The sequence below is a fragment of the Salmo salar genome, chromosome ssa01 (genome assembly GCF_905237065.1).
Source record: "Salmo salar chromosome ssa01, Ssal_v3.1, whole genome shotgun sequence".
Lineage (NCBI taxonomy): Eukaryota > Metazoa > Chordata > Actinopteri > Salmoniformes > Salmonidae > Salmo > Salmo salar.
Window position 1 is genome coordinate 164,158,664 of NC_059442.1, and position 20,898 is coordinate 164,179,561.

Genomic DNA, 20,898 nt, shown 5'->3' on the forward strand with positions numbered 1-20,898 from the left:
AGATAGTCGGATTTTTTCATATGTTAGTCAGAGCAGTTGACCTTTTTTGTTTTGTCGGTTAGTCATGTGGATATGTTTCTTTCCCTTTTTAAATGTAACCATTTTTATTTTGTCAGGCGAAATTCAATTGCTGCCTTTTTGTATTGCCTGAAAGGTTAGCTATGCTGTGTCTGTTTTTGAAGTTGTTTATGGTTGTTGTTGAGTCTGCTCAGCCTTGTTTTGACCAGCAACACCAGGTTCCGTCTGTCATTATACACTGTTGAGCAGCTCTGGCTCCTCTGTTCCCTCCAGCAGAGGCAGGGACTGTGTGAACCGGTAACCTGAGTTTTTGGGAGCGTTGAAACCCATGAGAAAGGGTGTGTGCCCAGCGAGCTTGGCTGTGTGTGTGTGTGTGTGTGTGTGTGACGCAGTCTCTGCTTACGTGGAGGTTTGAAATGAACTCCCAGCCTGCCGGCCCTTCCAGGTCCCACCTGCACAGACCCACAATGCCCCTTTGTTCCCGGCCCACGGCCCTGTGGGATAGCTGTTATTTAAGAGGCGAGGGGACGGCAACACCACTGACTCTTTATTCAGAGGAAAGATGGTAAACTCCTATCTGGTTCCATTGTCAGTGGGGACTGAATAGGCGGCCTCGGTCTCTGTCAGTGAAGACTGAATAGGCGGCCTCGGTCTCTGCCAGTGAGGACTGAATAGGCGGTCTCGGTCTCTGTCAGTGAGGACTGAATAGGCGGCCTCGGTCTCTGTCAGTGAGGACTGAATAGGCGGCCTCGGTCTCTGCCAGTGAGGACTGAATAGGCGGCCTCGGTCTCTGCCAGTGAGGACTGAATAGGCGGCCTCGGTCTCTGCCAGTGAGGACTGAATAGGCGGCCTCGGTCTCTGTCAGTGAGGACTGAATAGGCGGCCTCGGTCTCTGCCAGTGAGGACTGAATAGGCGGCCTCGGTCTCTGCCAGTGAGGACTGAATAGGCGGCCTCGGTCTCTGCCAGTGAGGACTGAATAGGCGGCCTCGGTCTCTGCCAGTGAGGACTGAATAGGCGGCCTCGGTCTCTGCCAGTGAGGACTGAATAGGCGGCCTCGGTCTCTGCCAGTGGGGACTGAATAGGCGGCCTCGGTCTCTGTCAGTGAGGACTGAATAGGCGGCCTCGGTCTCTGCCAGTGGGGACTGAATAGGTGGCCTCGGTCTCTGCCAGTGAGGACTGAATAGGCGGCCTCGGTCTCTGCCAGTGGGGACTGAATAGGCGGCCTCGGTCTCTGCCAGTGGGGACTGAATAGGCGGCCTCGGTCTCTGCCAGTGGGGACTGAATAGGCGGCCTCGGTCTCTGCCAGTGGGGACTGAATAGGCGGCCTCGGTCTCTGCCAGTGGGGACTGAATAGGCGGCCTCGGTCTCTGCCAGTGGGGACTGAATAGGCGGCCTCGGTCTCTGCCAGTGAGGACTGAATAGGCGGCCTCGGTCTCTGCCAGTGGGGACTGAAGAGGCGGCCGCTCCAGTTGTTTTTAACTGACTTTCACACTGTGCTCGTTTCACACTATTTTGCAAGGTTTGAGATCTGTAAAAATGGAGTTGGGCTACATTGACTTCTCTTTTCATTTGCTGGCTTGACACAACGTGGAGTGTAGCTAGGAACTATGGTGCCCAAATGTGTGTATTTCTTCTCCTTAGCTGAAGGCACTTACGCTATGCTAACGATCACTTATACAGTACAAGGACATTTTGGAGACATGCACTGTGATCATTTTCAAAGAGCATGCCACAGAACAGCATTGCTATCAGAGTTAATCACAGACAGTTTAAACTGTAAGGAAAATCTACTGAGAAGGATGTATATGTAACAACATTTTAAGTTAATTCTCAGAAAATAACTTGTTTTGAGAGTACTCCTAATGAACAACAAGACCTCCCACTAGCCCATAGGAAGCCCACTAGCCCTCCCACTAGCCCATAGGAAGCCCACTAGCCCTCCCACTAGCCCATAGGAAGCCCACTAGCCCATAGGAAGCCCACTAGCCCTCCCACTAGCCCATAGGAAGCCCACTAGCCCTCTCACTAGCCCATAGGAAGCCCACTAGCCCTCTCACTAGCCCATAGGAAGCCCATTTAGACCTCCCACTAGCCCATAGGAAGCCCACTAGCCCATAAGAAGCCCACTAGCCCTCCCACTAGCCCATAGGAAGCCCACTAGCCCATAGGAAGCCCATTAGACCTCCCACTAGCCCATAGGAAGCCCACTAGCCCATAGGAAGCCCACTAGCCCTCCCACTAGCCCATAGGAAGCCCACTAGCCCATAGGAAGCCCACTAGCCCTCCCACTAGCCCATAGGAAGCCCACTAGCCCATAGGAAGCCCATTAGACCTCCCACTAGCCCATAGGAAGCCCACTAGCCCATAGGAAGCCCACTAGCCCTCCCACTAGCCCATAGGAAGCCCACTAGCCCTCCCACTAGCCCATAGGAAGCCCACTAGCCCATAGGTAGCCCATAGGAAGCCCACTAGCCCATAGGAAGCCCACTAGCCCTCCCACTAGCCCATAGGAAGCCCACTAGCCCTCCCACTAGCCCATAGGAAGCCCACTAGCCCTCCCATTAGCCCATAGGAAGCCCACTAGCCCTCCCACTAGCCCATAGGAAGCCCACTAGCCCTCCCACTAGCCCATAGGAAGCCCACTAGCCCATAGGAAGCCCACTAGCCCACCCACTAGCCCTCCCACTAGCCCATAGGAAGCCCACTAGCCCTCCCACTAGCCCGCCCACTAGCCCTCCCACTAGCCCATAGGAAGCCCACTTGAGCCCCCCTCTGTTTGTACCCAACACATCATCCGCAGAGAAAGTCTAAACACATGGTAGTTAAGCTGACACATTAAGTCTTATTTATTTTACCAGGTAAATTGACTGAGAATATATTCTCATTTACAGCAACGACCTGGGGAATAGTTACTGGGGAGAGGACGAAAGAGCCAATTGGAAGCTGGGGATGATTTGAGGGGTAGTTTGGGAATTTAGCCAGGACACCCGGCTAAACACCTCTACACTTACGATAAGTGCCATGGGATCTTTAGTGACCACAGAGAGTCAGGACATCCGTTTAACGTCACATCTGAAAGACGGCACACAACACAGGGCAATGTCCCCAATCGATGTTCCCAATCACATTGTCATTCCACTAACAATTACAAAGCATCAACCCCACATAAACGTTACCCTGTAATGTTGACTTAAACCCCGGCCTACTTCCTAGTTGCTACATCTTACGCTTCAAACGGCTCTTAAGTTCTCAGAACAGGAAGACTCCTCTCTTCCTGTTCCCCCAACCAACCCAACCACTTGTTATTGTCGAACTGACAGCGTTCGTTAGCTGCAGCAAGTCGAGCCTCCTATTCAATCGACCAACGGAAAAGGCCTGAAGGGGGTAGAAGCATTGATCACAGCATCAATGAAAAATGTCTGGTTTCCATAGCTGGCCCTGGCCTGCATGTGACTCCTATCGGCCTGCCGGGTGAGTAATTTTTAGGCCCGTATATAGGGAACAGGGTGCCATTTGGGATGCAGTGAGGTCTGGTAAACTACTATATATCCAGTGGAGGAATCTTTCATCTCAGAGGCTGATACAACAATTTTATAAGGAGATATTTACCCTCTGACTTTAATCTTCTGGCTGACGACCATAAGGGCACAGACACACCAATAGTTTTGCTGGTCGAGAGTATCTAGCCCCTCTGAACGTACTTTGCGCACTGACTTTTTACATGTAGAATCGAGTGAAAAATGTCGACAGTCAGACATCTACAGTGGGTGGTCCCTAAAACACAGCACGCTGAATGATCGGCAGGCATGCTAGATCCACGTTTGATGCGACGTGTGCAATCCTTTTGAAGTTCAGTTCAGCTCCCGGTTGTGTTCGCATGATGTCTAAGCTAGTTGTGGTATTGGTTTTGTCTGAGGATATTGTAGTCTTCAGATCTTTTCAAATTGGAGGTCTTGAATGGTAACCAAAATCCTTTTGTTTGTTCAAGGACTTTGTAGTTCTATGGACTTTAAAGTTCTTTTTCACTTTTTCTATCATCAAACTGAGAATATACCTTTTTTATTGAAGTGTAAGATTTGTGAAAATGGCTCATGAACTCTATCCTTTGATAAGCGCAAGCTTCATGCACAGTTGACTGGTGAGCAGCCCACACCTCCAAGTCCAGCCAATGGAAAAAGACTCCTAGGTTGTTGTAGTGAAGCGATGAATTGACCTGACCACAGCACTCCGAGGTCTGACTAGAGGGGTTTGTAGGCCAACAAATTTTTTTAAAGGCAAAGTGTTTGGGAGCTGAAAGGGGAGGCTCACTCACAAAGCAGCATTGGGAGTGCAGCGAACAAGGCTGTCAGTTCCCATTTGTATGATGTACTGGAACTCTAACGGGCTCAGACTGCTGCCTCCTTATCATAACATCCTCTCGTGTGAGGCGGAATATTTGTTCTGAAGCACTCTGACCCGACAGCCTTAAACACAGACTGGCCAGGGGTGGGAGGAGGATTTGTTTGCTCTCGGGTTGTATGGGGCAGTATACAGAAGATGAGATGATACAAGTGGAGACCCAGAGATCACAAGATCCATGTTTAAATGCTGTTCAAATTTCCTATGAATTAAATCATGTGCAGATTGTCAATATATATGAAGTGTAAATATGGTTGTTTGTATGATTTTTAAATACTGTTCAAATTTCCTATGAATTAAATAAAAATGCCACTTGTGTCTATCACCTACAATACAGTCCTAATATGTAAATTGCCATTAAATATGGAGTAAAACATCATGGTGATGTATTGGCTCCCGAGTGGCGCAGCGGTCTAGGGTGCTGCATCTCAGTGCTAGAGGTGACACTACAGGCCCCGGTTCTGTATCACAACCGGCCGTGATTGGGAGTCCCATAGGACGGCGCACAATTGGCCCAGCGTCGTCCGGTTTAGGGTTTAGCCTGGGTAGGCCGTCATTTGTAAATAAGAATTTAATAAGAATTTGTTCTTAACTGACTTGCCTAGTTAAATAAATTTAAAACGTTCCAATCGGCTTTAATTTGCATGCTGAGAATGTTGTGGTAATATTAGGTAAAACTTAAAATGTAACTTTATCAATGTCCTTGAAGTGTTCTGTAGACCTCTAAGACAAGATGAAATGTATATTGCGTGAACATCAATGGAATATTATGTTAAACCTAAAACAGATATGCTATGAATGTCATAAAAACATCCTTATTTCATTCTTACCACATTAAGGGAATGTCCTGTGCAACCTAACGTCATTGCCTGAATGCCATCACAACTGAGCCTATTTTGTGTTTTGGGAACTTCTCTTTTAATGTACTCACACTGTTCCCACAACCTAATTACAGTTGAAGTCGGAAGTTTACATACACCTTAGCCAAAAACATTCCTGACATTTAATCCTTTTAAAAATTCCCAGTCTTAGGTCAGTTAGGATCACCACTTGTATTTTAAGAATGTGAAATGTCAGAATAATAGTGGAGAAAATTATTTCTTTCAGCTTTTATTTATTTTGTCACGTTCCCAGTGGGTCAGTTTACATGCACTCAATTAGTATTTGGTAGCATTGCTTTTAAATTGTTTAACTTGGGTCAAATGTTTCAGGTAGCCTTCCACAAGCTTCCCACAATAAGTTGGGTGAATTTTTGGCCCATTCCTCCTGACAGAGCTGGTGTAACCGAGTCAGGATTGTAGGCCTCCTTGCTCGCACACACTTTTTCAGTTCTGCTCACAAATCTATGGGATTGAGGTCAGGGCTTTGTGATGGCCACTCCAGTACCTAGACTTTGTTGTCCTTAAGCCATTTTGCCACAACTTTGGAAGTATGCTTGGGGTCATTGTCCATTTCGAAGACCCATTTGCGACCAAGCTTTAACTTCCTGACTGATGTCTTGAGATGTATATCCACATAATTTTCCTACCTCATGATGCCATCTATTTTGTGAAGTGCACCAGTCTCTCCTGCAGCAAAGCACCCCCACAACATGATGCTGCACCCCCGTGCTTCACGGTTGGGATGGTGCACTTCGGTTTGCAAGCCTCACCCTTTTTCCTTCAACCATAACGATGGTCATTATGCCCAAACAGTTCTATTTTTGTTTCATCAGACCAGAGGACATTAATCCAAAAAGTACGATCTTTGTCCCCGTGTGCAATTGCAAACCGTAGTCTGGCTTTTTTATGGCGGTTTTGGAGCAGTGGCTTCTTCCTTGCTGAGTGGCCTTTCAGGTTATGTCGATATAGGACTCGTTTTACTGTGGATATAGATACTTTTGTACCCGTTTCCTCCAGCATCTTCACAAGGTCCTTTGCTGTTGTTCTGGGATTGATTTGCACTTTTCGCACCAGATTACGTTCATCTCTAGGAGACAGAAGGCGTCTCCTTCCTGAGCGGTATGACGGCTGGTGGTCCCATGGTGTTTATACTTGCGTACTATTGTTTGTAAAGATGAACGTGGTACCTTCAGACGTTTGGAAATTGTTCCCAAGGATGAACAAGACTTGTGGAGATCTACCATTTATTTCCTGAGGTCTTGGCTGATTTCTTTTGATTTCCCCATGATGTCAAGCAAAGAGGCACTGAGTTTGAAGGTAGGCCTTCAAATACATCCACAGGTACACCTCCAATTGACTCAAATGATGTCAATTAGTCTATCGGAAGCTTCTAAAGCCATGACAACATTTTCTGGAATTTTCCAAGCTGTTTAAAGGCACAGTCAACTTAGTGTATGTAAACTTCTGACACACTGGAATTGTGATACAGTGAATTATAAGTGAAATCTCTCTGTAAACAATTGTTGGAAATATTACTTGTCACGCACAAAGTAGATGTCCTTACCGACTTGCCAAAACCATAGTTTGTTGACAAGAAATTTGTGGAGTGGTTGAAAAACGAGTTTTAATAACTCCAACCTAAGTGTATGTAAACGTCCGACTTCAACTGAACATATTCTGGGAATTAAAAAAGGCTGTTCTGTTAACATTTTTGCAACATCAAAGGAATATTTTGTGCATCCTGATACAAACATTATCTGAATGTCAACACAACTGGACATTTTCTGTGTTTTGGGAACATGCAGTATCTCTTGTCATTTCCCCACAATGTTACCACAACCCGAATGAAATGTTCTGGGAGCTTTTTAAAGAACAGACAATGTGTTCTGGGAACATTCTTGAAACATCAGGTGAATGTTTTTTGCACACTCTGTCTCCCTCATCTGCACAACTGGACAGTTTTTGTATTTTGGGAACATACCCCCCCGGTCAAACGTTTTAGAACACCTACTCATTCAAGGGTTGTTCTTTATTTTTACTATTTTCTATGTTGTAGAATAATAGTAAAGACATCAAAACTATGAAATAACACATATGGAATCATGTAGTAACCAAAAGTGTTAAACAAATCCAAATATATTTGAGATACTTCAAATAGCCACCCTTTGACTTGATGACAGCTTTGCACACTCTTGGCATTCTCTCAACCAGCTTCACCTGGAATGCTTTTCCAACAGTCTTGAAGGAGTTCCCACATATGCTGAGCACTTATTGGCTACTTTTCCTTCTCTGTGGCCCGATTTCATCCCAAACCATCTCAATTGGGTTGAGGTCGGGTGATTGTGGAGGCCAGGTAATCTGTTGCAGCACTACTTCACTCTCCTTCTTGGTCAAATAGCCCTTACACAGCCTGGAGGTGTGTTGGGTCATTGTCCTGTTGAAAACAAATGAGCGTCCCACTAAGCACAAACCAGATGGGATGGCATATCGCTGCAGAACGCTGTGGTAGCCATGCTGGTTAAGTATGCCTTGAATTCTAAATAAATCACGACAGTGTCACCAGCAAAGCACCCCCACACCATGCTTCACGGTGGGAAATACACATGCAGAGATCATCCATTCACCCACACCACGTCTCACAAGGACACAGCAGTTGGAACCAAAAATCTCCACTTTGGACTCATCAGTCCAATGGACAAATTTCCATCGTTCTAATGTCCATTGCCCGAGCAAGTCTCTTCTTCTTATTGGTGTCCTTTTTTAGTAGTGGTTTCTTTGCAGTAATTCGACCATGAAGGCCTGTTCTCCTCTGAACAGTTGTTATTAAGATGTCTGTTGAGGTAAAATGGCGGCAGAAGAAATGGCAGCAGTTTTACGGGTGCCCAACCAATTGTGCTATTATGTGGGGTTTCTGCAACCGTATCTTACGGCAAAAAAAAGAGCTTCTGGATATCAGGACAGCGTTCACTCATCTCGGATTAGACCAAGATTTTTTTCTTCAAGTAGGAAGCACAGGACATTCTCCGAACACCCGACAAGGCCAACATCCCAGTTATTTGCAAGAGGAAGAGACGCAGGTACAGAGGCACAGAGCGGGGTGCCTCCATAAGGATACACAGAAGGCGAGTGGGAAAGCTGCCGTTACCGTCAATATTACTCGCCAACGTGCAGTTATTGGACAATAAATTAGACGAGGTACGATCATGAATGTCCTACCAAAGGGACATCAAACTGTAATATCCTATGTTTCACGGAATCGTGGCTGAATGATGACATGGATATTCAGCTAGCGGGATATACGCTGCACCGGCAAGATAGAACAGCACACTCCGGTAAGACGAGGGGGGCGGTCTGTGCATATTTGTAAACAGCTGGTGCACGAAATCTAAGGAAGTCTCTAGATTTTGCCCGCCTGAAGTAGAGTATCTTGTGATAAAATGCAGACCACACTACTTGCCTAGAGTTTTCAGCTATACTTTTCGTGGCTGTTTATTTACCACCACAGACAGATGCTGGCACTAAGACTGCACTCGGTCAGCTGTATAAGCAAACAGGAAACTGCTCACCCAGAGGTGGCACTCCTAGTGGCCAGGGACTTTAATGCAGGGAAACTTAAATCAGTTTTACCTAATTTATATCAGCATGTTAAATGTGCAACCAGAGGGAAAATAATTCTAGACCACCTTTACTCCACACACAGAGACATGTAGAAAACTCTCCCTCGCCCTCCATTTGGTAAATCCGACCACAATTCTATCCTCCTGATTCCTACTTACAAACAAAAATGAATGCAGGAAGCACCAGTGACTCGGTCTATAAGAAAGTGTTCAGGTGAAGCAGATGCTAAACTACAGGACTGTTTTGCTAGGACAGACTGGAATATGTTCCGGGATTCTTCCGATGGCATTGAGGAGTACGCCACATCAGTCACTGGCTTCATCAGTAAGTGCATCGAGGACGTCGTCTCCGCAGTGACTGTACGTACATACCAGAAGCCATGGATTACAGGCAACATTCGCACTGAGATAAAGGGTAGAGCTGCCGCTTTCAAGGTGCGGGAATCTAACCCGGAAACTTATAAGAAATCCTGCTATGCCTTGTGACGAACCATCAAACAGGCAAAGCGTCAATACAGGGCTAAGATTGAATCGTACTACACCGGCTCCGACGCTCGTCTTATGTGGCAGGGCTTACAAACTATTAGACTACAAAGGGAAGCACAGCCGCCCAGTGACACGAGCCTATCAGATGAGCTAAATCACTTCTATGCTCGCTTCGAGGCAAGCAACACTGAGGCATGCATGAGAGCATCAGCTGTTCCGGACGACTGTGTGATCATGCTCTCCGTAGCCGACGTGAGTAAGACCTTTAAACAGGTCAACATTCACAAGGCTGCGGGGCCAGACGGATTACCAGGACGTGTGCTCCGGGCATGTGCTGACCAACTGGCAGGTGTCTTCACTGATATTTTCAACATGTCCCTGTCTGAGTCTGTAATACCAACATGTTTCAAGCAGACCACCATAGTCCCTGTTCCCAAGAACACGAAGGTAACCTGCCTAAATGACTAACAGACCCGTAGCACTCACATCTGTAGCCATGAAGTGCTTAGAAAGGCTGGTATTGGCTCACATCAACACCATTATCCCAGAAACCCTAGACCCACTCCAATTTGCATACCGCCCAAATAGATCCACAGATGATGCAATCTCTATTGCACTCCACACAGCCCTTTCCCACATGAACAAAAGGAACACCTACGTGAGAATGCTATTCATTGACTACAGCTCAGCGTTCAACACCGTAGTCCCCTCAAAGCTCATCACTAAGTTAAGGACCCTGGGACTAAACACCTCCCTCTGCAACTGGATCCTGGACTTCCTGACGGGCAGCCCCTAGGTGGTGAGGGTAGGTAGCAACACATCTGCCACGCTGATCCTCAACACTGGAGCCCCCCCCAGGGGTGCGTGCTCAGTCCCCTCCTGTACTCCCAGTATACTCATGACTGCATGGCCAGGCACGACTCCAACACCATCAAGTTTGCAGACGACACAACAGTGGTAGGCCTGATCACAGACAACGACGAGACAGCCTATAGGGAGGAGGTCAGAGACCTGGCCGGGTGGTGCCAGAATAACAACTTCAACATAACCAAGACTAAGGAGTTGATTGTGGACTACAGGAAAAGGAGGACCGAGCACGCCCCCATTCTCATCGACGGGCTGTTGTGGAGCAGGTTGAGAGCTTCAAGTTCCTTGGTGTCCACATCACCAACAAACTAAAATGGTCCAAACACAGCAAGACAGTTGTGAAGAGGCCACGACAAAGCCTATTCCCCCTCAGGAAACTAAAAAGATTTGGCATGGGTCCTGAGATCCTCAAAAGGTTCTACAGCTGCAACATCGAGAGCATCCTGACTGGTTGCATCACTGCCTGGTACGGCAATTGCTCGGCCTCCGACCGCTAGGCACTACAGAGGGTAGTGCGTATGGCCCAGTACATTACTGGGACTAAACTGCCTGCCATCCAGGACCTCTACACCAGGCGGTGTCAGAGGAAGGCCCTAAAAATGTTCAAAGACCCCAGCCACCCCAGTCATAGACTGTTCTCTCTACTGCCTCATGGCAAGCGGTACCGGAGTGCCAAGTCTAGGACAAAAAGGCTTCTTAACAGTTTTTACCCCCAAGCCATAAGACTCCTGAACAGGTAATCAAATGGCTACCTGGACTATTTGCATTGTGTGCCCCCCCCCTCTTTTACGCTGCTGCTACTCTCTGTTAATCATATATGCATAGTCACTTTAACTATACATTCATGTAAATACTACCTCAATTTGCCCGACCAACCAGTGCCCCCACAAATTGGCTAGCCGGGATATCTGCATTGTGTCCTGCCACCCACCACCCGCCAACCCCTCTTTTACGCTACTGCTACTCTCTATCATATATGTATAGTCACTTTAACCATATCTACATGTACATACTACCTCAATCAGCCCGACTAACCGGTGCCTGTATATACCCTCGCTACTGTTATTTTTCACTGTCTTTTTACTGTTTTTATTTCTTTACTTACCTATTGTTCACCTAATAACTTTTTTGTACTGTTGGTTAGAGCCTGTAAGTAAGCATCTCACTGTAAGGTCTACACCTGTTGTATTCGACACTCGTGACAAATAAACTTTGATTTGATTACTTGAATTCTGAAGCATTTATTTGGGCTGCAATTTCTGAGGCTGGTAACTCTAATGAACTTATCGTCTGCAGCAGAGGTAACTCGGGGTCTTCCATTCCTGTGGCGGTCCTCATGAGAGGCAGTTTCATCATAGCACTTGGATGGTTTTTGCGACTGCACTTGAAGAAACGTTCAAAGGTCTTGAAATGTTCTGTATTTACTGACCTTCATGTCTTAAAGTAATGATGGACTGTCGTTTTGATCTGTTCTTGCTATAATATGGACTTGGTCTTTTACCAAGTAAGGCCATCTTCTGTATACCACCCCTACCTTGTCACAACACAACTGATTGGCTCAAACGCATTAAGAAGGAAAGAAATTCCACAAATGAACTTTTAAGAAGTCACATCTGTTAATTGAAATGCATTCCAGGTGTCTACCTCATGAAGCTGGTTGAGAGAATGCCAAGCGTGTGCAAAGCTGTCATCAAGGCAAAGGGTGGCTATTTGAAGAATCTCAAATATAAAATACATTTGAATTTAACACTTTTTTTGGTTACTACATGATTCCATATGTGCTATTTCATGGTTTTGATGTCTTCACTATTATTCTACAATGTAGAAAAAATTAAGAAAAACCCTTGACTGAGTAGGTGTTCTAAAACGTTTGACCGGTAGTGTATCTTTTGTCATGTCCCCACAATGTTCTCACAAGACTGGTCCCACAACCTAATGAAATATCCTGGGAACCTTTTTAAATGTTTTATAGGAACATTTTTGCAACATTAGGCAAATGTTTTATGCAAACATTCTATAATCATCACCATTGGTTCTGTGAAAGTTTCACAGAACCAATTTTGGTTTGCTGGGAAAACATTACTGGTACATTATTACATTACCCGGAAACCCAATGAGAACTTTTGGGGAATGTTCTGTGGTGGTTTTTATAATGTTGATGCACAACATTTTAGTGAATGTTAGAACATAAAGATTTTATTAATAACATTCTCTGAATGTTTATCAACCTAATGTAAGAGAGAACCCTAACTAGAACATCATGGGAATCTTGGATAATGTTCTGGGAATGTTTCTAGTTTGCTGGGTATTGTCAATCAAATCTACAGTTGTAGACAAACAGTGAAAAGCTTACTTATGGGCCCTTCCGAACAATGCAGAGAAATAATATAAAAATAATAACACAAGGAATAAATACACAATGAGTAACTTGGCTATATGGCAGGGTCTAAAATGAACACACACCACCCGCCAAGTATTGGCACATTTACAGCTAAATAAATGCTGCAGTAGCTGTTTTCAAAGTGTTTCTGTCATTTTGGTTCATAGCTTGTTGCTAATCACACAAAGAACTAGGACTTATATATCTATCCATCCCGCGACGCACAGCAACACCTGGCTGGGGAGCTGTACACACTGAGATGGAAGTCATTTTGGAAGTGCTGCGCACAGGCATTGAAGTTGGTCTAATTTACTCAAGTGTACTAAAGTGAGACTTTGTCCTGTGTCTTGACTACTTACATTGTTTTGTTCACAAGCGAGGTTGTTTTTCAATGTTTGATTTTTGCTTCAACTGCTAGTGAAGGCACCGGCTACTAGTCAGATTCTGTCACTAACTAGAGCAGCTAGCGCCCTCGTTACCACGGTAACCTCCCGCCCTTAACGGGGGTAGCTGAATATTTTGTCTCTGTAATATTTTGGTTCAAATGTAAATATTTAGCAATATACCACTTTTTACTAGTAATACATTTGTTTGAGAAACATTACAAAGCATGAATGCTAATCTGTTTAAAAAAAAAACCCACCAAAACCTTTTATTTTTTAAATTATGGAAACAATCATGGTGGACCAAAACGTTTTTCAGGCCCTGTACACGGGTTACCAGTTCCGAGTCTGTGCAGGGGTACTTGAGGTAGATATGTACATATACTGAACAAAAATTTAAATGCAAAAATGTCTAAGATTTGACTGAGTTAAAGTTCATATAAAAATCAATTTAAATAAATTCATTAGGCCCTAATCTATGGATTTCACATGAGTAGGCAGGGGTGCAGGCAGGCCCACCCACTGGGGAGCCAGGCCCGGTGAAGAAGCCGAATGTGGAGGTCCTGGCCTGGCATTGTTACACATGGTCTGCGGTTGTGAGGCCGGTTGGACATACTGCCAAATTCTCTAAAACGATGTTGGAGGCAGCTTATGGTAGAGAAATGAACATTAAATTCTCTGGCAACAGCTCTGATGGACATTCCTGCAGTCAGCATGCCAATTGCACGCTCCCTCAACTTGAAACATCTGTGGCTTTGTGTTGCACATTTTAAAGTGGCCTTTTATTGTCCCTAGCACAAGGTACACCTGTGTAATGATCATGCTGTTTAATCAGCCTGTTGATATGCCACAGCTTCCTCTAAAACCGCCTGGTATAGAGATCCTGGATGTCAGGTAGCTTAGCCCCAGTGATGTACTGAGCCGTAAGCACTACCCTCTGTAGTGCCTTGCGGTCAGATGCCAAGCAGTTGCCATTGTCTAACTCCGCCCCCTCTGCGGTTTCTCTGTAGTCGCGACATGGAGAGTAAGGATACCCTGCGGGGTCTGCAGAAGATGGAGGACCGGCCCGAGGAGCGGATGATCCGGGAGAAGCTCAAGGCCACCTGCATGCCCACCTGGAAGCACGAGTGGCTGGAGAGACGTAGCAGGAGGGGCCCGGTGGTGAGCTGCTGCATCCTGACACACATGGACACAGAAACAAATGCATGCACACACAGCTATAATACTGTATAAACATGTTGGTCTACACACACACACACACACAGAACACCACACTGCTATAATACTGTATAAACATGTAGGTCTATACACACACACACACACACACACACACACACACACACACACACACACACACACACACACACACACACAGAACACCACACGGCTATAATACTGTATAAACATGTAGGTCTACACACACACACACACACAGAACACCACACTGCTATAATACTGTATAAACATGTAGGTCTATATACACACACACACACACACACACACACACACACACACACACACACACACACACACACACACACACACACACAGAGAGAGAGAGAACACCACACGGCTATAATACTGTATAAACATGTAGGTCTATACACACACACACACACACACACACACCAGAGAGCGAGAGAACACCACACGGCTATAATACTGTATAAACATGTAGATACATACACACACACGAACACCACACGGCTATAATACTGTATAAACATGTAGGTCCATACACACACACAGAACACCACACGGCTATAATACTGTATAAACATGTAGGTCCATACACACACACAGAACACCACACGGCTATAATACTGTATAAACATGTAGATGCATACACACACACAGAGAGCGAGAGAACACCACACGGCTATAATACTGTATAAACATGTAGATACATACATCACACACACACACACACACACACACACACACACACACACACACACACACACACACACACACACACACACACACAGAGAGAGAGCGAGAGAACACCACACGGCTATAATACTGTATAAACATGTAGATACACACACACACACACACACACACACACACACACACACACACACAGAGAGAGAGAGCGAGAGAACACCACACGGCTATAATACTGTATAAACATGTAGATACATACATACATTAACACACACACACACACACAGAGAGAGCGAGAGAACACCACACGGCTATAATACTGTATAAACATGTAGGTCCATACACACACACGAACACCACACGTGTGTGTACTTAGCGTACTGTGCCACGCTTAACATTTTATAGATCCAAGCAACTCTTAAATATTCACTACTCTAAAGACTGATTTGATACTGTTAATGCTTTGAAATAAAGTTTGTTTTCATGACTGAAATCTATCAGAATTGGACATGTCAAACCCTGGATGTTGCATCATTACGTTGCACCTAGTCTTTCACAGCAGACACAGAGGCTGACCTCTAGCCCCCTGATCTCTAGCCCCCTGACCTCTAGCCCCCCCTGACCTCTAGTCTTGGCAGTCTTCTGAGAGGATTAGATGGATATATGTATTATGGTAATATGGCTACATCATGCCTTCCGATTGGCTGCGTGGAAATTTCAATGCTTCCACCAGATCTACAGACCCGTGTTCAGTTGACCAACGTCGCAGATAGAAATGCCATGGATAGAGCTGACATGATTCCTTGTTCTACATGTTCTACGTGTCAGAGAAGCATGTTTGTTTTACATAACAAATGTCTGTCTGAACGTTCCACTGTAAAGGGACTCTACTGTCATTTAGGCCTCATGTGGCCTACCCCAACCTGTCATTAACCCCCTGACCTTCTCTCCCTCAGGTGGTGAAGCCTGTCCCCCTGCGACCGGACGGGAGCGAGGCGGGCTGCAAAGGGGCAGAGGCAGGCGCCGACGCCCCCGCCAGCTCCTCCCCCCAGCAGAGCAGAGGCCGCCGCAGCCCCTCCCCTGGAACCCCCTCTTCCTCCTCCTCTTCCTCTGGCAGGGCCGGTGGGAAGCCTGAGTCCCCCGGGGTGCGCAGGAAGAGGGCCTCACCCGTGCCGGTGATTAGCACACACACAGACGTAGCGCACAGACATTAAAACATTTTGATGATAATGTAACATTGATTAGATATGAAGCCTCTTCACTTGGGGTTTAAAAGAACTGTAAAAAGTATCATAGCAATATGAAGTCCTAAGTGACTATTTAGTGACAGTATAATATACCCACGTAACTATTGTTCTGAGGCTGTCTTGATCTGATGTTGTTGTGTAGTTTCAGAGTGGCAGGGTGACGCCCCCTCGCCGGGCGCCCTCCCCAGACGGCTTCTCCCCCTACAGTCCTGAGGAGACCAGTCGCCGTGTCAACAAGGTCATGAGGGCTCGCCTCTACCTACTGCAGCAGATAGGCCCCAACTCCTTTCTGATTGGAGGAGACAGCCCCGACAACAAATACAGGGTGTTCATTGGTCCACAGGTAGGAATTGCTGGAAGTCCACTCAGACCAATGAAGAAAGATTTAAACAGAATCAAGACTAATTTTCAAATCGACTCCCTCTACCGTCTATGTACTTGTGGCGATATTAAAAGGATTAGATGGGTGTTATCAACTATTATACTGATATATACAAGTGTCTAGACTTGGGGTCGATTGGGAATTGATTAAGCTGATGCAGGTTTGTGAGATTCCAACTGGCAGGCTAGATTGAGGCTTGGCTGCAACAACGGTTCCAGCTTTTACCAATTTGCGTTTCGAGTAACTGTCCATTTGAAAATCTGACTTTTAAAAGTTTGTATTCTGTTAACTCGTACCCAAATAATGTTGTTGACTCGTCCTATACTCGTATTTGTGGCCAAAACATAAATTGAAGTGATAATAGGGCTAGGGATATCCAGGGACCTCACTATACGATATTGTCATGATACTTAGGTGCCGATATGTGTTGCCATTCGATACTGTGATTTTATTGCGATTCGATTTTCTCCCCCTACAGTCCTGGGGAGACTAGCTCAAAAAAAATATTGCAATATTGTCAAAACAATATAATAATATATATCATTGAAAATAATATCCTCATATGTAGTTGTACTAAGAAAAAAAACGGTTCAAAAACCACACGTCAAACTTGTATCTCAACAAGAACACGTTGTATTTTCTCAGAGTATGATGTCATACTCCTGAAGAGGATGAGCTGACCAGTCAGCCGTCTACTCGCATTCGTATTTTTGATGGCCAATGAGTGCCCACACTATTCTGTTGCTTTTTAACATACAGTAGTTAATTACCATTTTTGTTGGAAGGAAAACCATTTCACTCGTATTGTAAGTAATTATAGGTCATATTTCATAGAAATCTGGAAACACTGGACAGTTACTTTAATCATTTGCTTCACTTGTACGTTGGCAGGCTCTTTTTGTTTACCCAGCCATTTACTACTGTAGTGTTTACCCAGCCATTTACTACTGTAGTGTTTACCCAGCCATTTACTACTGTAGTGATTACCCAGCCATTTACTACTGTAGTGATTACCCAGCCATTTACTACTGTAGTGATTACCCAGCCATTTACTACTGTAGTGTTTACCCAGCCATTTACTACTGTAGTGTTTACCCAGCCATTTACTACTGTAGTGTTTACCCAGCCATTTACTACTGTAGTGATTACCCAGCCATTTACTACTGTAGTGATTACCCAGCCATTTACTACTGTAGTGTTTACCCAGCCATTTACTACTGTAGTGTTTACCCAGCCATTTACTACTGTAGTGTTTACCCAGCCATTTACTACTGTAGTGTTTACCCAGCCATTTACTACTGTAGTGATTACCCAGCCATTTACTACTGTAGTGTTTACCCAGCCATTTACTACTGTAGTGTTTACCCAGCCATTTACTACTGTAGTGTTTCCCAGCCATTTACTACTGTAGTGTTTACCCAGCCATTTACTACTGTAGTGATTACCCAGCCATTTACTACTGTAGTGTTTGCCCAGCCATTTACTACTGTAGTGTTTACCCAGCCATTTACTACTGTAGTGTTTACCCAGCCATTTACTACTGTAGTGTTTACCCAGCCATTTACTACTGTAGTGATTACCCAGCCATTTACTACTGTAGTGTTTACCCAGCCATTTACTACTGTAGTGATTACCCAGCCATTTACTACTGTAGTGATTACCCAGCCATTTACTACTGTAGTGTTTACCCAGCCATTTACTACTGTAGTGTTTACCCAGCCATTTACTACTGTAGTGATTACCCAGCCATTTACTACTGTAGTGATTACCCAGCCATTTGCTACTGTAGCGATGGAGTGATTACCCAGCCATTTACTACTGGAGCGATTTATCGTTAGTAAATGTCTGGGTAATCGCTCCATCGCTCCAGTAGCGAATGGCTGGGTAATCGCTCCAGTAGCGAATGGCTGGGTAATCGCTCCAGTAGCGAATGGCTGGGTAATCGCTCCAGTAGCGAATGGCTGAGTAATCGCTCCAGTAGCGAATGGCTGGGTAATCACTCCATCGCTACAGTAGCAAATGGCTGGGTAAACACTACAGTAGCAAATGGCTGGGTAATCACTACAGTAGCAAATGGCTGGGTAATCACTACAGTAGCAAATGGCTGGGTAATCACTACAGTAGCAAATGGCTGGGTAATCACTACAGTAGCAAATGGCTGGGTAATCACTACAGTAGCAAATGGCTGGGTAATCACTACAGTAGCAAATGGCTGGGTAATCACTACAGTAGTAAATGGCTGGGTAATCACTACAGTAGTAAATGGCTGGGTAATCACTACAGTAGTAAATGGCTGGGTAAACACTACAGTAGTAAATGGCTGGGTAAACACTACAGTAGTAAATGGCTGGGTAATCACTACAGTAGCAAATGGCTGGGTAATCACTCCATCGCTACAGTAGCAAATGGCTGGGTAAACACTACAGTAGTAAATGGCTGGGTAATCACTACAGTAGCAAATGGCTGGGTAATCACTCCATCGCTACAGTAGCAAATGGCTGGGTAATCGCTACAGTAGCAAATGGCTGGGTAATCACTACAGTAGCAAATGGCTGGGTAATCACTACAGTAGCAAATGGCTGGGTAATCACTACAGTAGCAAATGGCTGGGTAATCACTACAGTAGCAAATGGCTGGGTAATCACTACAGCAGGTCTGTATCTGTCTGCGTGACCATTTATGGCCATCTGTGTGTGCCTGCGCGTGTGTGTGTGAGTACGGTGTTGGTATGTATATGCACACACGTGAGTAACCCCCCCGGTCTGCTATCCTCTCCATTTACTGTAGACCTGTAGCTGTGGCCGAGGGGCGTTCTGTATCCACGTCCTCTTCGTCATGCTCCGTGTCTTCCAGCTGGAGCCCTCAGACCCCCTGCTCTGGAGGAAAACCCTCAAAAACTTTGAGGTAACCTTTCAGCAACCAACCGACATGCCCTGTAACCAATCTGTGTAATTCCCCTTTCTCCCTACTGAGCTGAGAGAACTGAGCTGTACTGTGCTGGCCTGTTTAAGGATCCAACATGCTGAAACCGTGCTGGACAGGACAATGTGAAAATGGGGATATCCGTACCAGCACAATATGCTTCAGCTCAAAACAATAGTTTGACAAGGGCCTACATGATTAGCTAAACCCATTTTGTAATGACCAATTTCCAAAGAAAGCTAGAATATTTCTAATTTATGTTTAGGATAACTTTCAATGACTTGCACCATCTTGAATGCACATTAGATATGGACTTGAATATGTAGATACTTAACCACTAGTCGAGAAAATGACAATCTGACCCAAGATCAGCGTCTAGGGCAGATTTCTCCCTACGACGGCTAACTGTGGCATTGTCTCCAGGTGGAGAGCTTGTTCCAGAAGTACCACAATCGCCGCAGCTCGCGCATCAAGGCGCCGTCGCGCAACACCATTCAGAAGTTTGTGTCGCGCATGTCCAACCCCCACACGTCCTGTCCGTCCAGCAACTCTGGCGCCTCGAGCAACGACAGCAGGTAGTGTGTACACACACGCACACACACACACAGAGTACAGATGTTGTATTGTAAAACATATTATGCCAGAAGGCCCTTGAATACCACCAAGTTGTATAAACATAAGTGGTGTCAAATTTTGGATTTTGATGTGAACGAGGGTCAAGCATTGGTTTAACACACTGGTCCAGCTTGGTTTAACACAAATGTCTCTTTCCCTTTATGCCCTGGCTGTTATTTATGTGTGTGTGTGTGTGTGTACAGTTGAAGTCGGAAGTTTACATACACCTTCGCCAAATACATTTAAACTCAGTTTTTCACAATTCCTGACATTTAATCTCAGTAAAAATTCCCTGTTTTAGCTCATCGCTTTATTTTAAGAATGTGAAATGTCAGAATAATAGTAGAGAGAATGATTTCAGCTTTTATTTCTTACATCACATTCCCAGTGGGTCAGAAGTTTACATACACTCAATTAGTATTTGGTAGCGTTGCCTTTAAATTGTTTAACTTGGGTCAAATGTTTCGGGTAGCCTTCCATAAGCTTCCCACAATAAGTTGGGTGAATTTTTGGCCCATTCCTCCTGACAGAGCTGGTGTAACCGAGTCAGGATTGTAGGCCTCCTTGCTCGCACACGCTTTTTCAGTTCTGCTCACAAATCTATGGGATTGAGGTCAGGGCCTTGTGATGGCCACTCCAGTACCTAGACTTTGTCCTTAAGCCATTTTGCCACAACTTTGGAAGTATGCTTGGGGTCATTGTCCATTTGGAAGACCCATTTGCAACCAAGCTTTAACTTCCTGACTGATGTCTTGAGATGTTGCTTCAATATATCCACATAATTTTCCTACCTCATGATGCCATCTATTTTGTG

At 45.2% G+C, this 20,898-nt stretch overlaps 1 protein-coding gene across 4 annotated transcripts in view; it reads left to right on the forward strand.

The window, feature by feature from the left end:
• The window catches only part of map3k1 (mitogen-activated protein kinase kinase kinase 1, E3 ubiquitin protein ligase), a 60,396-nt gene that overhangs the window by 18,707 nt on the left and 20,791 nt on the right, over positions 1 to 20,898 (forward strand). For 3 of the 4 annotated variants that reach the window (XM_014144678.2, XM_014144685.2, XM_045693621.1), the window contains exons 2-6: positions 14,042 to 14,192; positions 15,875 to 16,093; positions 16,308 to 16,508; positions 19,335 to 19,451; positions 19,893 to 20,044. In XM_014144678.2, the coding sequence (XP_014000153.1) occupies positions 14,042 to 14,192; positions 15,875 to 16,093; positions 16,308 to 16,508; positions 19,335 to 19,451; positions 19,893 to 20,044 (840 nt within the window). Of the gene's footprint in view, positions 1 to 3,282; positions 3,491 to 14,041; positions 14,193 to 15,874; positions 16,094 to 16,307; positions 16,509 to 19,334; positions 19,452 to 19,892; positions 20,045 to 20,898 lie in introns of those variants that run through there. The other variant, XM_014144689.2, reaches the window with a different exon arrangement.